At 36.6% G+C, this 15,175-nt stretch overlaps 1 protein-coding gene across 8 annotated transcripts in view; it reads right to left on the reverse strand.

Annotated features, from left to right (window-relative positions):
• The window catches only part of atp11c (ATPase phospholipid transporting 11C), a 93,818-nt gene that overhangs the window by 55,556 nt on the left and 23,087 nt on the right, over nucleotides 1-15,175 (reverse strand). For all 8 annotated transcript variants that reach the window (XR_009064762.1, XM_057849627.1, XM_057849629.1 and 5 more), the window contains exons 2-3: nucleotides 4,025-4,144; nucleotides 1,013-1,102 (exon numbers count right to left, since the gene is read on the reverse strand). Coding sequence is in view for 7 of the 8 variants with exons in the window: in XM_057849627.1 (XP_057705610.1) it covers nucleotides 1,013-1,102; nucleotides 4,025-4,144 (210 nt within the window). In the remaining variant the exon portion in view is untranslated. The remainder of the gene's footprint in view (nucleotides 1-1,012; nucleotides 1,103-4,024; nucleotides 4,145-15,175) is intronic.

Here is a 15,175-nt window from a genome sequence, read left to right on the forward strand (position 1 = left end):
CTACATAAATCAGAGACTATTCCTTTCTTAAAATAAGACGTAAATACAATTTAAATATATAAATAAATAAAAAAAATTAAAAAGAACTTGTAAAATTTTTTCCCCCTATTTTAGTTTGTATTTTATTGAAAAAAAGTGCAAGGCTAAAATGAAAGAGGATTTCGATAATTTTAGGTCAAAACTGTCAAATAGCAAAATAGTTTTTGATAACTTCAAATTGATTAGTTGTTAAATAGTTGATTAGTTACGGAAACCATTCTTTACAGAAACAAAGGGATCTATTGTCCATCAAGCATGGATTCAGGCCAAGAAAAATGGAGGAACTATGAAATCAGTCAACGAAAAATGGAGAAACTCTATCTAATTGTTTGAAACACTTTAAAACAGTAGAATGTCAGTAGTTTTTACTCCGTGTATTCAAAGTTGAAACGGAGATAAACCTAAAGTAGGTAATGGTAAATTGTTCCATTTTGTTAAAATGTCCATCACTTTGACTTTTCTGACACAATAAGTAATCTTCTGGGTCAGTGTTCACAAGTGTTTCGACCCATTTGTGTCCATTAACTGAGCCAAACCAGACTAACTGGTATAAACAGGCTGTTGTGTCAACTCTCAAAGCACGGAGGAAAGAGTCAACAACTTGATAATGAATGCATTTCCTTTAGGCCATAGAGAGATGGTTTTCTAGTTTCGTACTTAGCTTTGGCCTTAGTAAGGCAGTCACTCTGCAGACTCATTTAGTCAATATCTAATGAGAAGACACACCGGAGCGACTGTTTACACTAGGACCTGTTTGTAACTACTGTTGCGGTGGCAGCTGCAGGGGACAACATTTACATGGAGAAAAAAAGGTATGGGATGATAGAGGTGTAAGCAACAAGTTCTGTTTTAAGACTTTTTACTATGAAGCACAAAATGGGGACGAAAGACTGCAACAACATAGCAATTTGTAATTTGATGCCTCCAAAAAGAACAGTGTGTCAAGTTGGGAGTTGAGTAGACGATTCCTCACCTGAACCAGAAAGATGATAAGGAAGTAGAAATTGGCAATTCTTCTGAACTGTTCAAATAAGTTCTTTGGTAAAAAGTTCCACACGGTATACTGCAGGAAAAAAACAAAAAACAAATGAAAGACTCTCACAATCTTTAGACACGCGTTTCACATTTGGGCAACTGTGAACAGATTTGACTTTGACTCACTGGAGAAGCAAGAAAAATATTTCACACTGATTAAAATGGGATGTTTGTCACCTTTTACACTAGGTACCTTTTAATTGTGCCAATAAAGCAATGACATTGGCAAATGTTTCAATGTATTTTGCACATTTGGAAGTACGAATAACTGCTGACGATGATCTGCCTTTGTCTGCTAACAGAGACCCTGCTGTTAGCTTGGCGTGGTATAACTAATATGCAGGAATAGCGTCCTGATACTTTCTAACATGAGGCTGTTGGCCATGGTTAGCAGGCCATTTTCACACGGCATGTAGCCAAAACGCTGCATCAAAGAGAAAAAACAAAATAAAACAAAAGAACAAACGGTATTAGTCGCAATGACAAATGAAAAATATTGTCACATGTAGGAATAATAGGAATAAGTCACAAGTTATTTGGTAGGGATGTAAAAATACATTGATCTGGATGGATAAATCGATGAAGTAAAGACCCAGTTAAATTGATCAAAATGCAAAACTGATTAATATCGTCATCTTTTAGCTAGCATTCTTTCTAACAAAAAGGCCTATTAGTTCCAATAGCTGAAGTGTCTCAAAAACAAAGTTGTCCAAAAAATATGAATATTACTAAGGGTACATAATATCGTATTAAATCGAATGATGGCCCTTGAATTCAATTGAAATCATATTGTGACAAACTTTGTAATAGCTGCAATTATCGTGTTATTTGTTGCACACTGATCACGTGACCGGAAATCGTGCCTCATATAGTGAGGAATCAACTGAAAGATTTTTTTTTTTTTTTTTTTAAACTGGAAAAAATTTTTAAGATGCAATTTTTTTTTATTATTATTATTAATTTAAGAGGGTTAAAAACAGCAAAAATAATCAAGATGAACAAGAAAAGTCAAAGCAAATATACAGGTTTTATACTACGCAACACAATTGTAAAGAGCAATTCAACAATTACTTGCTCTTTTTTGTATTGTTTCATACAAACTGTATATATATACACATTCGCTGTATGTTATTTTTTGTTAGATTTTGCCACCCTAAAAAATAAATTTCTTTAGAATACATCATCTGTTTTTTTTTTTGTTTTGTTTTTTTTATTCTTGATGCGTAATGTGATTAATTTATTGCAAACTTTGTCACATTACGATACATCACTCAAAGGCCCTTGTATCGATTCAAATCATGGCACTTTCTAATATCGGAAAATATTGTATCTTTATCCAAATAATTTATATTGTATCATTACGAATTTTGTGATTTACACCCCAACTCCGAGTACCCTATCATTGCAGCATTATCTCAGATGCTTGGAGTGGAACTGAACTGTCTTTAGCATTTCCATTCTTGTCTTTATCCTTCGTTCCAGATGCGCAATCTCTCTTTCAGCGAAAGACAATTATCAGTGTGTCAAGGGAGTGCTAGCTTTGGCGGTGACACAGAAGACTATTAATGGGCCGGCAGGTTAAGCAATTCAATCATTTTGGACACCTCAGTTCTGACGCCGGTTAGGGATGGCTAGGTCGGGGTTATGACGGGTGATGGAGGGAGGGAAGGACGTCAATGGAATTTATAGTGGTGCAGAGGACCGATGTTAGGATGGGCACATCAATTGCTTGCGCCCGTATGTCAGGGTAAACAGACTTTAATTACCCCGGCTGTAGTGTTTATGCTCCTCCATGCCTTGGCCCTGTCATGTTTTGCGTTGGCTGCCTGCCACTTTTTTCCCCCAACTCTTACTCGCTGTTGCGCTATGCTACCGAGACCACCTCCCGCTCTGTTTCTCTGCACCCCCGCCCTCTTTTCTCATTACTTTCCCCTTCTTTTTTCAGGCAAAATGAGATGGACTGTTCTGCTGTGGCTGCATTTCAACACGCTCCCCATGCCTGATGTACTATCTTCATAAAGACTACCTTATTGCTTTGTCTGTGTGGAAAGTATATCTCAGCATTCCTTCCCGTTCATGTTTTTTTTCCCTCCCCAGTTCTGTGTGCCTACTTTTCTCGCTGCAAAGTGCGAATTTACTTGCTGTCACATTCCCATTAACAAAAAGACGTAGTTGGAATGAACTTGAGAGTTGTAGATCTTAGGGGGTGTACATGGTCAATGTTTTGACCACCAGAAAATGATTTTAACATTGGGGATACTTTTCAGTTCCATAAAATGGTGGTTCTCTAAAATCTGGGCATTGGGACAAGCCGCAACAATCGTGATATTATCATTCCACTTTTTCCAAAACAGCTAAACAGTTTTCATTCCCCTCTGAAATGTGCAAAATGTGAATTGCGCAAGAGAAAAGTAGAAACACAGAAATTTTGAAAAACCTCTCAAATACCACAAAAAGATTTTACACTGTCATAAGGTGGTTTTGAGACATGTTGATAAAGAAGAGTATCTCAAAAGTGTAATGGAAGCAGATTCTTGTTGTTTCCAACACATTCCTGCCGGTCATATGTCAAGCAGGTCACAAAACTAGCTTTCCTCTTTTCTTGGGAATCATGGAAATCATCCGATCCTTTCGTCTTCTGTTTAAAACAGTCGAGGCAACAAAAGTAGACGCAATCAAAGCAACTGTAACAACACTGTGGAAGTTTTACAAAATACTCTGGGCGTCCATCTTCTGTAAACAAACCAAACGTAAAACATTACACGAGATTTGACGAGAACCAAGATCTTGCGGGACGGGACATTATGAGAATCCCGCCTCAAAAGCGAAGAACTCTATATTGAAAACGCCTACAACTAGACATAATAATTCGAAATTGTGGAAATATCGGTTATTTGGCAAAAACCGGTAATGGAAATCCAGCTAGTGTTGACTCAAAATAGGTTCTTACCTTGGACGACACAATTCTGTTGTCACAAAACTTTGGCGGGATGAAAGGCTCGCTGGCAGAACATGGCTGATGACCAACGTAGATAGTCCGGCTGTCTACTCTTTTTTCATCGCCTTTAAGCTGCGTGGACAAGCAGAGACAAATGTATAGGACCGTTAGACTGAATATCAACGCAGTACTAAACTACATTGTGTATTTTACGCATTGGGTGGATAGTCCAAGTCCTGCTCTTTACGACAGTATGTAAATTGGGAATTGTTGCTCAGAGTGAGCGAACAGAAGCCGCTTAAGTCTTAGGATTTGAGTGTTGGTATTTTTTGGAATGTCTAATTTGCTGAAGGTTTTTCCCAAGGCGCTAATTTCTCTATTTGAGTTTAAATTTACTGGCTTTTATTTGAGGAGCACTACCTTACATACTGTTACACAAGAAAATATGATATGCATTATTATTCTGCTGTGAAGGTCACGTATTGTTCAATTCAATATCTATCTTGGTTACCCAGTAACACCTGCAACATTTTCTATTGTTTTATGATAAGTACCATTTGCGACAGGGAAAAAAAAACTTTGCACACAAGATTATGCCCCTTGCAAAATCTGAATATTTTAATGTTGACTTTATTTCAAGCAAAATGAGCATGAAAAGTGAGTATTCCCATTGAATATTAACTTAACTGCCAGTCGTGTTTAAAGCACTCAGTCTCGGATGTCTGTTTTAGAGAATTTTGACAAATTGTTCCTTTTTGATGGTGTACTCTCTTCTTTGACCAGAAAAAACTATATTGTAGCTTTTTTGTTGATTTATCACTAGTGGAATGTGTTCTTTCACCAATATACGGAAAACAGGTGCTTGCAAAATTACAGTGGTACCTCTACATACGAAGTTAAATCGTTCCAGGGCCCGAAAATCTACACTAATTTCTTAATAAATACTGATGTTACTATTGCAAATAGAAATTACAAAGAGCAAAACAAATACATTATTATTACAAAATGGAATAACGATATAATGGTAATAGTATTAATAATAATAATAACACCTGTAATAATGTAACAAACCGGGTTCTAATGTGGCAGACGCTTTTTGCTGTACCTGAACGCACCGTGTGGCTGACTTGACGGAGTCAGCCTTTTTTCTTTCGTTTTGTTAATTTGCTGCGGGGGACACTAGGCGTGTTGTGTTGCATAAGTTGATGGAATAAATGATTAGAAAACTGACGAAGCTGGCGATTTCTTTGGCAATGTTACTTCCATAATAATTGCCACCTTAACCTATAGAGACTGGCGAACGGAGGGGGCCCGCTGAGATCATAGACAGTCTACGGCTGTGTTGTTGAGCCATATCACGGATGCGCACTCCACCCTCATATGTTTCTATCATATCTATCCACATGTCAATAGTAAGCATCACTTTTTCCCTTTTTTCTGCACCTGCACTAAAATGGTTGGGACGCATGTTGATTTCTCTCACAAGAAAATATGCTGGGGTGGCGTGGCTCAGTGGTAGAGTAATTGTCCCCCAACCTGGAGGTTGTGGGTTCGATTCTTCGCCCTGATGAACTTGTCTAAGTGTCCTTGAGCAAGACACTGAACCCCACGTTGCTCCTGGTGCTGCGTCACCAGTAGGTGGATGGTGAGATAGTGTAAAGCGCTTTGAGTGCCTTGAAAGGTGGAAAAGCGCTATAAAAGTGTAACACCATTTGCCGTGCGGCCATCTTGCGGGGAAACAAAGAGACTGCGATGCTGTCATAGATCATTGTATTTAGAGCATGTTGTCAGATGTAGAAACAAATGGCGAGTCAAATTTTACGTCGAATGTCGAAAAGATCCTGTGTCGAAGCGATCGTATGTCAAGGTACCACTGTATCTCATTTTGATTCATTAGTAAAATAATCAGAATGTTTACTATTTACATCCACCAGAAGGTGAAATCTACGGAATGCAGTTTTTCTATTTGGTTCCATATTTCTGTTTCTGTTCAAGATAATAATCCATTTATTTGTTCTTGAGTAATCAAACTTGCAGGATATTTTTTTTAATTTAAAACTGATGAGGCAATTAAATTTCAGGTTACGTCATGAGATCAAAGCTCACAGAGGTCAGAGAAGGAATTTTGCAATAGCTAAAGAACAAATAAAAGGGATTATTATAAAATTTGCTGGATATGTTTGTGTAATGAAAAAGACATGATTACATTTTGGGTTTATGAGGTCCAAGGTCAGAAAATGGATTTCACTTGTTGTATTACTCGAAGGGAGTTTCCACTCTGGCCACTAGAGCTGGGAATCTTTGGGCACCTAACGATTCGGTTACGATTACGATTCAGAGGCTCCGATTTGATTATAAAACGATTATTGATGCACCCCCCTCCTTTTTTTATTTGTATTTTTTTTTAAGTTTTGTACATTAGTTCCAAAATTGTTCAAAAATACTCTCAGGCTAAACCAAACTACTATTTCAGTATCAAGTTAACATATAGCAGTAAACAAATATACAAAAATAACATTAAATAAAAAACTCCAGTCCCCATTCTGTATCAGCAGCTTTAAACTACATTCAATTAATTTAATGTTGTGAATCAACCGTTAAAGTTGTTAAAATTGCTCCCGTTATTCCATAATTTCCCTTTTGTCTACTTTTGACATGTGAAAGTTTTAAATCTATTTTAAAGATAGATTCAAGTCAATATTTTACCGATTTAGGAGTATTTTAGATAAAAAGTTAATTGGGTTTGCTTGGAAGGTTCGCTACAACAGCCTTGCAGGGAAGTTTACTGCTTTAAGATGGCGGCCGTTTACTAACGCCCACATCTAGCTTTTTGCAGATGTGCTGCTACCGCTACCGAGTCTATTTTGCACTAGTCCTATATAAATGATATCTACCGTAACATTATGTAGCTGTACTTGTAGCAGCTTTTCGGCAGCAGTCAGGTATGTTGTTGTGTTTTTTTTATCTCGTGGCATGAGTTGAGCCAGAGCCGTGAGTTGAGCGTTGGCATTACCCGAGGGGCCGGGTAATGAGAAGCATGATGTTTAGCTACTCCCGCTCCGTTCCGTCCCGAAGACCGCGCGGCGCGCTGAGTGTGTTGTACTTCCGCTTTACTTTGCATATTTCAATAATCGGAATTTGGATGTTTGTGAATCGTTCTCGAATCTTCCACGGCCGAAACGCGAATAATCTAAGAATCGGAAATTTTGCACACCTCTACTGGCCACCGTACTTTATTGCAAAAGTGACTATTTTTGGTATTTTCAAAAATCTCATAACCTCTAAAAGACTTCCATCCATCCATTATCTACCGCTTAATCCCGGGTCGGGTCGCAGGGGCAGCAGTTTCAGCAGGGCTTCCCTCTCCTCAGCCACTTCAACCAGATCCTCCAGCGGGATCCCAAGGCGTTCCCAGGACAGCCGGGAGAGAGTCTCTCTAGCGTGTCCTGGGTGGTCCCTTGGGCCTCCCGCCGGTGGGACATGCCCAGAAAACCGCTCCAGGGAGGCATCCAGGTGCCCAACCCACATTAGCATCCCTCCCGAATTACCTGGCAGCCATATTCGTGGGCATTACATTTTCAGTCACGTAGGACAACCAAATTATTAATTACATATACAGTATATTTTGTTATTAATGATTACTGCCATTTTTATCATATATTTTTTAATGAGTAATATCCATTAAATGTTTATTCAAAACAAAATTTATAAAATTAAAAGGAATAAAAACAAATACATGGTCTCCATTTACACAGTTTTTGTGTGTGTTAAATTCATTTACCTCATTGGGTGCCATTGACAGCTTGTACATCCAATTCATTTTGGCTCGTTGTCAGCCCTCCCAGTCAAAATTGATTGGACGTCTAGCGCCATCAACCATAACTAATAATTTAAATGTGTGCTCAATGTTAAGAGACTCAAAATTATGATTCGGACAATTTTTACAATCAAACAAACTATCAAAGTAAAATCAAAATCAACTATGAATGTGTATTATATTCAAAGCTGCTCTTGTAACTTCTACTAATTTTCAAATATCCTGGCGACACAGTCACTGCAAAATTGTTCTAGGCAAGCTTTATCTAATTCTAAGCTCAACAGTGTTTGTGTTGAGGGAGCCAATTATGATAAACATCCCATCCTGGCCCTGCGCCAAGGACTGTGAGAACTGAAACAACCTGGATAGTAATCTTACAGGAATTCAAATATCAAACAAATTCTGGAGTGACACCAAAACAGAATTGGATTAGACAACAATTCCCTTGGAATTACAGTTAAATAACACATGAAGCAAACGATCACACAGAATTTTTTCATTCTTCAAGACTCCGCAGTGAGAGGTACTGTAGCCTGAATGTTTGCATAAGGCGTCTGTATGCGCAAGCAGCCGTGTTCACACCTCAGTGTGGCTGTCGAATTTCCCATCTCTATCTTGGTTGGCACACATTAATAAGCCCTTCTGCAGGACCGCATGGACCCGGCCGCCAGCGGATGAAGGGGGGTGAGTGGGAGGAAGAAAGACTGTGCGAGAGGAAGTAGAAAAAAGGAGCCACCCACATGGGTAGATCCTGTCTCTTTCGATTTAAACAACAACTAGTCACCAGTAGGGACTACAGAATCTCAAAGCTACAAACAAAAATAATGGATTTCCTGACATAGACCTTTGTCTTTGTGATCTTTTTACGTGCATTCAGCTCTAGAGGGCAGTTTGCCTGTGTTGCAGGCGTTTGATTTCTGTGAAACACCAATGTCTAAAAAAGCTTCTTAAGTTTAAGCCTCTGACATTTGCTGATAACATTCACCATGAACTGTTGGTTGGATTTACACTGATAAAAATGCCCATGTTTTGTTCTAAATTCCAAGTGAATATTCGCATTCAACCATGTCATTTAATTTTGAGGGCGTTTAATCGCTAATGATTTCAGGGTTTCCGCCATTGCTTTCAAGCATGGCGAGCAACCAGGCTTTTTTTTCTGGTTTCGCCCCTGGCCATGTTTGCACGATAAGGTCATTTATTTTACTTTTAACAGTGACCAGTAATGGCTTTTCTTTTTTTAATATTCACTTGAATTTTTAGAAGTTACTTGATTTTTTTTTCTTTTTTTTAAACGTTATTTGTATTTTTATTTACTTGTTAAAACTATATTACTTATATCTTCTTTCCAATGCATTTTTTTGCATTAGCACATGAACTGTGCTTGTCATAGGAATAACGATGTTGACTGTATTTGAGTCCAATCTATATTTTTTTTCCATTTAGCTATCCCATTACTGGTCTGTGTATTGTATTGTTTAGCACTTTGAGTAAGGACCCTGGACGTTTCGTGCATGCTGGTTTTTTTTTTTTTTTTTTGGTGTGGATTCATTGACTCGAGGATCTGGTTGTTACCTGCAACCTGGACTCAACCCCACCAACGAGACGCTACCACAGGCGTTGGAAAAAACAGAGGAGATCATTAACGTTCCATGGCTTGGTCAGGCCTGACACTAGACATGAAAAGGCGATCGCAATTTTTTGTTTTTTATGGCAATGACTCTTGGTGTCGCTATTTTACATGTTATTCACTGTTTATACTTGAAAATTTTAATAATACAGTTGTGTTCCACTACATCCTCTTTTGTCAGTGTGTCTTACTGGAGTAGAGGAGTAGTGTTGCCAATCTCCTACAGAACTTACAGTAGATTAGTTGGAACCCTAAACTTATACAATTTCGAACCCACATGGGGAGAAGGGTTACAATATGTTTGAAATCGCAATTTCGATGTGTGTGAAAATATCCGAGTTCTCTGCCATCGCACTGAATTGCATTGTATTTTTGTTTGTTAAAACTTATCTGTAAGACAAAAGAGTAACATGCTGATGTTTGAGTATAGTTAATAAATGGCTTTTAATAGCCCAATAGTCGTAATTTCAAACGTCACATTTTTCTTATGATTTATTCATTACTTTTTTTCCTATAACATCGTGGATCGTCAGTGGACTTCTCTACCACCAGGCTTTACAAGTTTTCTGGGGTAAACCTTTAATGTTATGGGAAAGAATAGTGTGCTCACACAGCAAACACTGTCGTCAAATACTCCACTAATTGTATTTGCTTCGACATTAGATATAAAAAAAACTGTATTCATACCAACAAGGTTAGCAAGTACAGCCAAGAGTCAAGTGCTTGGATATCAATAGTATGAAGTAGACCATGTTCCTTGATGAAAATAGTATCAGTGACCAATTAGATCAATAAAGCATGTAACCAGCTCCTAAGGGAACTGAATTAAGAAATGAATGGTGCATTACAGAATTGAGTGAGCTTATTTAGATCCAATTACGCATACATTGTGAGGAGCTACCAAGATTTTTACAGTCTCTAATGACTATACACTAACCATAACTGGAAATAAACAGTAAAAAAAAAACTTTTCATAGGATTTAAGTATTTTTGTACAAACAAGAGCTGGGTTATTACTATGTCAAATGAGAATACAGCATGACAATAAATTTCAGTCATTTTCAATTCATCAAGTGAGGATGTGAGACAACCTATTTCTGGTGGTGCATCATCTTGGAAGTGTGTCAGCGCCACCGATGAAAGTAGGCCGACATATTTCGACGAAGAATTGTCACTTGGACCACACAACAACTCAGCCTTAAAAATTTGAGTCTTCATGTGATATCACTGGATCAATGAGGATGTGCAGTATGAATGCTGTTATTGTTAGTACCATGAGTCGACTAATCGGCCCATAAATAAGTGACGTTCCGTTACTCTGGGATTAACATTTTAGCAGGAAATGTCATTGGAACCAAAAATTAAACTGAAAAAAGATGATTATCACTTAACTGTATCTTTTTTTTTTTTTTCCAAGTAAAAGGCAGATGCTTGCAAATCTTATTTTGATTCATTACAAAAATCATCTGCTTTTGAGGATTACTGAAATCTTGTCTTTTGTTTGAGGTTTTATTTTTTTAAAGTCACATTTCATTAAAAGAATTGTTTTTCACTTAACTTACTTATTTAAAATATTTTTGAATCAATAAAATAAACATGTAAAGAAATTTCACTTACGTTTATTTATTTATTTTTTTATTTTTTTAAATGTAAATAAATACAATTTAAAAATAAGAGTATGTACTAACATTTGGTTATAAAATGTATTATTAAACTCAATTTATTGGAGGGACCACTGAAAATACAGCCAGGGTTGGTCTGGACTTCTACAAGGATGGCACCAAAAGGACTAAAACACGTGAACCACACTTTTTTTTTAAAATTTATGATTTATTTATTTTTTTAAATCATATTTTTTTATTTTACTTCTTATATTGACTTTTTTTAAATTAAAAAATGACAAAAAATATTTTTTTAATTTATGAATTAATATTTACAATGTATTACTACTTTTAAAACAATTTTTATTTTTTAAATTATTGAAACAGTTTTTTTTTTTTATTGCCCTCGGCAAAATATGCACGGTCTACATTGGTACTAAACTGATGTCAAATAGGGGGCCACAAAATATTAAGTTTTGAGATCCTTGAGATAGAGGATCTGGACCATTTTTAGGTTAATGTCTCCAAACAGTTATTCGACTATCAACATAGTTGTTATCTGTTAGTTAATGAATTGTGGCAGCAAATGACCGAACTTGCATGAACTCAAGGTGACATATTTTTCCAACTCTGGCTTCAAGTCATTGTAAATGTTATTTTCAGATTTTACTGTTTCATGATAAACACAATTCAGGAAATGAGCTTTGCTGCGTCATTGGGTGTTTTGGATAGTTGCACAAGGTCACACTTATCTGTATCAATTCCTGTTTGTTACTGAGGAAAAAACAAGAGATAGAAGGCTGTCACTCATAACAGCTGCTGCTTCTTCTTAAAGAATCAAATGTGCATTTGTTCAGCTTTCATTTGGTAGCGAAAAAGCCCACAATATGCGTGATAAAGCTGTAGCGAAAATCCACCGGTGAAATGTACTTCAACACATTTAATGAGGTGTGAGGTCTGAGGAAATGGACAGAGCACTGGGGAACTAAGCTAAGATTTCTTTTATGATCCTCACGTGTACTACTGACAACTGTGAGCAAGAAGGAGAACAGCTGATATGCTGTGAACACCATGTCTCCCCGTTATGACCTTGTACTTGGCACATTACCTCATTGGCTGCAAATGACGGCAAAAGACGTCCAATCCATTTGAAGTGGGCGGTCTAATGGTCATTCCTTTTTACGCTGCCACACTCTCATTTCAAATTGATCGGACATATACTAGAGACAAACTCGTATCAATTCCCAGCAGGTCATCGTGAATGGCACTGAAAGTGTTAAGAGGCTGGCAAAACTTTAGGGCTGCTACACACGATTATGTGACGAGTCAATGAATCACTGATTATTTTGAGAATGATCAGTCTTTTGTTAAGGACCCCCCCCCCTTTTTTGTTTATTTTTTAAATTAAAAAAAAAAAAGAATACTTTTTAATTAAAAATAAATGTCAACGAGTATTTTGTTTTTAAATACAATAAATTAAAGTAAAAAAGCTAGTTAAAAAGAATTATTAGTCTGCTTTAAAGAAATCTGAATACTGGATAGGTCCCTTTTTAGATTTTTAAAATAAAATAACATTTTTAACATAAAATTAATGAGAAAGAATATTTACAATTTTTATCCTTTTTAATGAAAATATTTTAACAAAATATACAGCAGGTTTTATTTTATTTTACAAATTAAAACATTAAAAAAGTACAATCATTATTACTATTAAAAGAGGCATAAAGAGAAAACGAACATTTTTAATGGTCAACAATCTATCCAAACAGCTATCAAAATAGTTGTTGACAAGTCGATAAATCGTGGCAGCCCTAGAAAAATGATCCATCTAAATAAAAAAAGGTATCCCATATACATATACTATATTGCATATATTATTCCCAACCTGTTTTTGGTTTTGGTCACCTCATTATCAGCCAATAATTTAAATTTCTGAGCATCCCTGTTTGAACAATTTCTGAACCAAAATCACCTGAACCCAACTTGCGAACAACGCTGCTGACAAGCACCTAGAAAACGTACGCTGCTTTGGGCACTTTAAAGGGCACGAGTGACACTAATGTCCCCTGTAGGGCTAATTATTGCACTCCACGGTAACTGAAGAACAATCCCCAAGGCACACAGATTACAAAAGTGAGGCGTCAAGGGTACAAAAGCATTACGAGGGACAGTGAGGCCATTTCTTTTCCTAAATAGATGTGGTTGTCTTGTTTTGACTCTCTCGCTCTCTCAGGAGTTCGCGATACACAACAATAGGATTGAGAGTCGAGAAACGAACAGCCGCGGTGCATTGGTTGCAAGTTTAATATAATTCAAAGACATCAAAACGTATGAAAGCCTTTGTCACACTAGCCTTGTTGTCTTTCCTTTGCATATGGCGGAAAACACAGACAAGGCTGAAAAAGCAGTTTCTGCTCTTGCACTCCTTTTAAACAGAAACTACTGTATTTTAAGGCAAAACAACGGTTGTGTTTAATAGAACAATATGTCTATATACTGCCATAGCAGATTCATGGCACATGAAGCCCCCGAACTATTTTTAATTTGTCCGTTTTACCCTGAAAAACCCCGTTTACAGACGTCGCGCAACCGCTTTTGTTTCAACCCAGCCAGAAAATCAAGATAATTAATTATATTTATTATTCAAAATGTCATTTTTAGCTTAGAATCATTCATTGATGTCTCATATTTCGTTTAGAAACAAAAAAAACACTTAAAAAAAATTATTCACTCACATATTTTCAACTTTTAAACAAATTATGTCACAATGAAAAAAATTGCGTCTGTAAAAAAGTCACAGATATCTACCTCATAACTATCGCTTAATTGTATTTTTTTGTTACTGTCGCATTTTCTCCGATATGTTAGAAGATAAATAATTGATCCAAACCAAAAAAAGTTGAGAAAAAACGTTTAAAAGGGTAAATATATGAAAAAGAACATCTCGACCACTCCTTGATGTCTGCGATTTTTGCATCGTGACCCTTGTTATATGACCATGTTTCACCCATAAAATCCACAAAAAATCCAGCTGTGGCCATTCACAGCTGTGTCTTGACACTCAGTGAGACATGCTACGTGGAGTTTTTGGATCGAAGTACGCGATAATATCTAGTTAAAGTCATGGCGTCTGTAATTCTGTTCTTGTGTGCTCTCACCTCCAGATAGGATTTTGCTGTTTAAATTTTTTTTTTTTTTTTTTTAAATGCCCTCCTGCTCAAAATTTGTCTTCCCTCCCACTGAAAAATGAGATTTTAGGCTTTCCAATGATGTATCACACATGCATATCGGACAATTTTGAAAGTTGGCTAAATTGGGGGTCTCAGAGCGGAACTTCAAGTCACCTGAGTGTTTCCTGCCATATACTACTTGATTACATGGGCTAATTTGTCTAATTTAAAGTGACACAAAAGTTTTTTTTTTGTTACATGATTTTTTATAACCTTGGATGTCCATTTACCAGTTTTGCACAACAATTCACATCGATAGTGCCCATAATGTAATTTTTCAAGCTACTTTAGTTGGTCCTTTGAGGGCTTATTTGTAGACATTCGGCTTCTAATAAACTCATTACCTACATTGTTGGTTTTGTTAAAAGCAAAAGGATGACTGGATGTCTTTCATCGCCAAAACCCTGAAAGACCTAATAATAAAAAAATAACATTCTGTTTTGGGTTTGTGAACTTCTGTTAATAAAATGCTTTTAAAAAATTCACTCATTTGACTCCAACACACAGTGCATCAAGGCTGGTGGTCATAGTCGTTTTGCAAGCGTCTGGAGGCGTTGCTCAAGAGAAAGAAATAAAATGTCTATCGAGGATTTGGCAAGGAAGTAGACTTTTGTCAGAGCATAAACTGAGAAAAGTGCCTCTTGAACAGTAGCACGGGGATTGAGCCAGGGAACATGTATATATTTAAATACTGCATTTTATATACAGTGCCTTGCAAAAGTATTCGGCCCCCTTGAATCTTGCAACCTTTCGCCACATTTCAGGCTTCAAACATAAAGATATGAAATTTAATTTTTTTGTCAAGAATCAACAACAAGTGGGACACAATCGTGAAGTGGAACAACATTTATTGGATAATTTAAACTTTTTTAACAAATAAAAAAACTG

The sequence above is a fragment of the Corythoichthys intestinalis genome, chromosome 11 (assembly GCF_030265065.1).
Source record: "Corythoichthys intestinalis isolate RoL2023-P3 chromosome 11, ASM3026506v1, whole genome shotgun sequence".
In the NCBI taxonomy this organism is placed as follows: Eukaryota; Metazoa; Chordata; class Actinopteri; order Syngnathiformes; family Syngnathidae; genus Corythoichthys; species Corythoichthys intestinalis.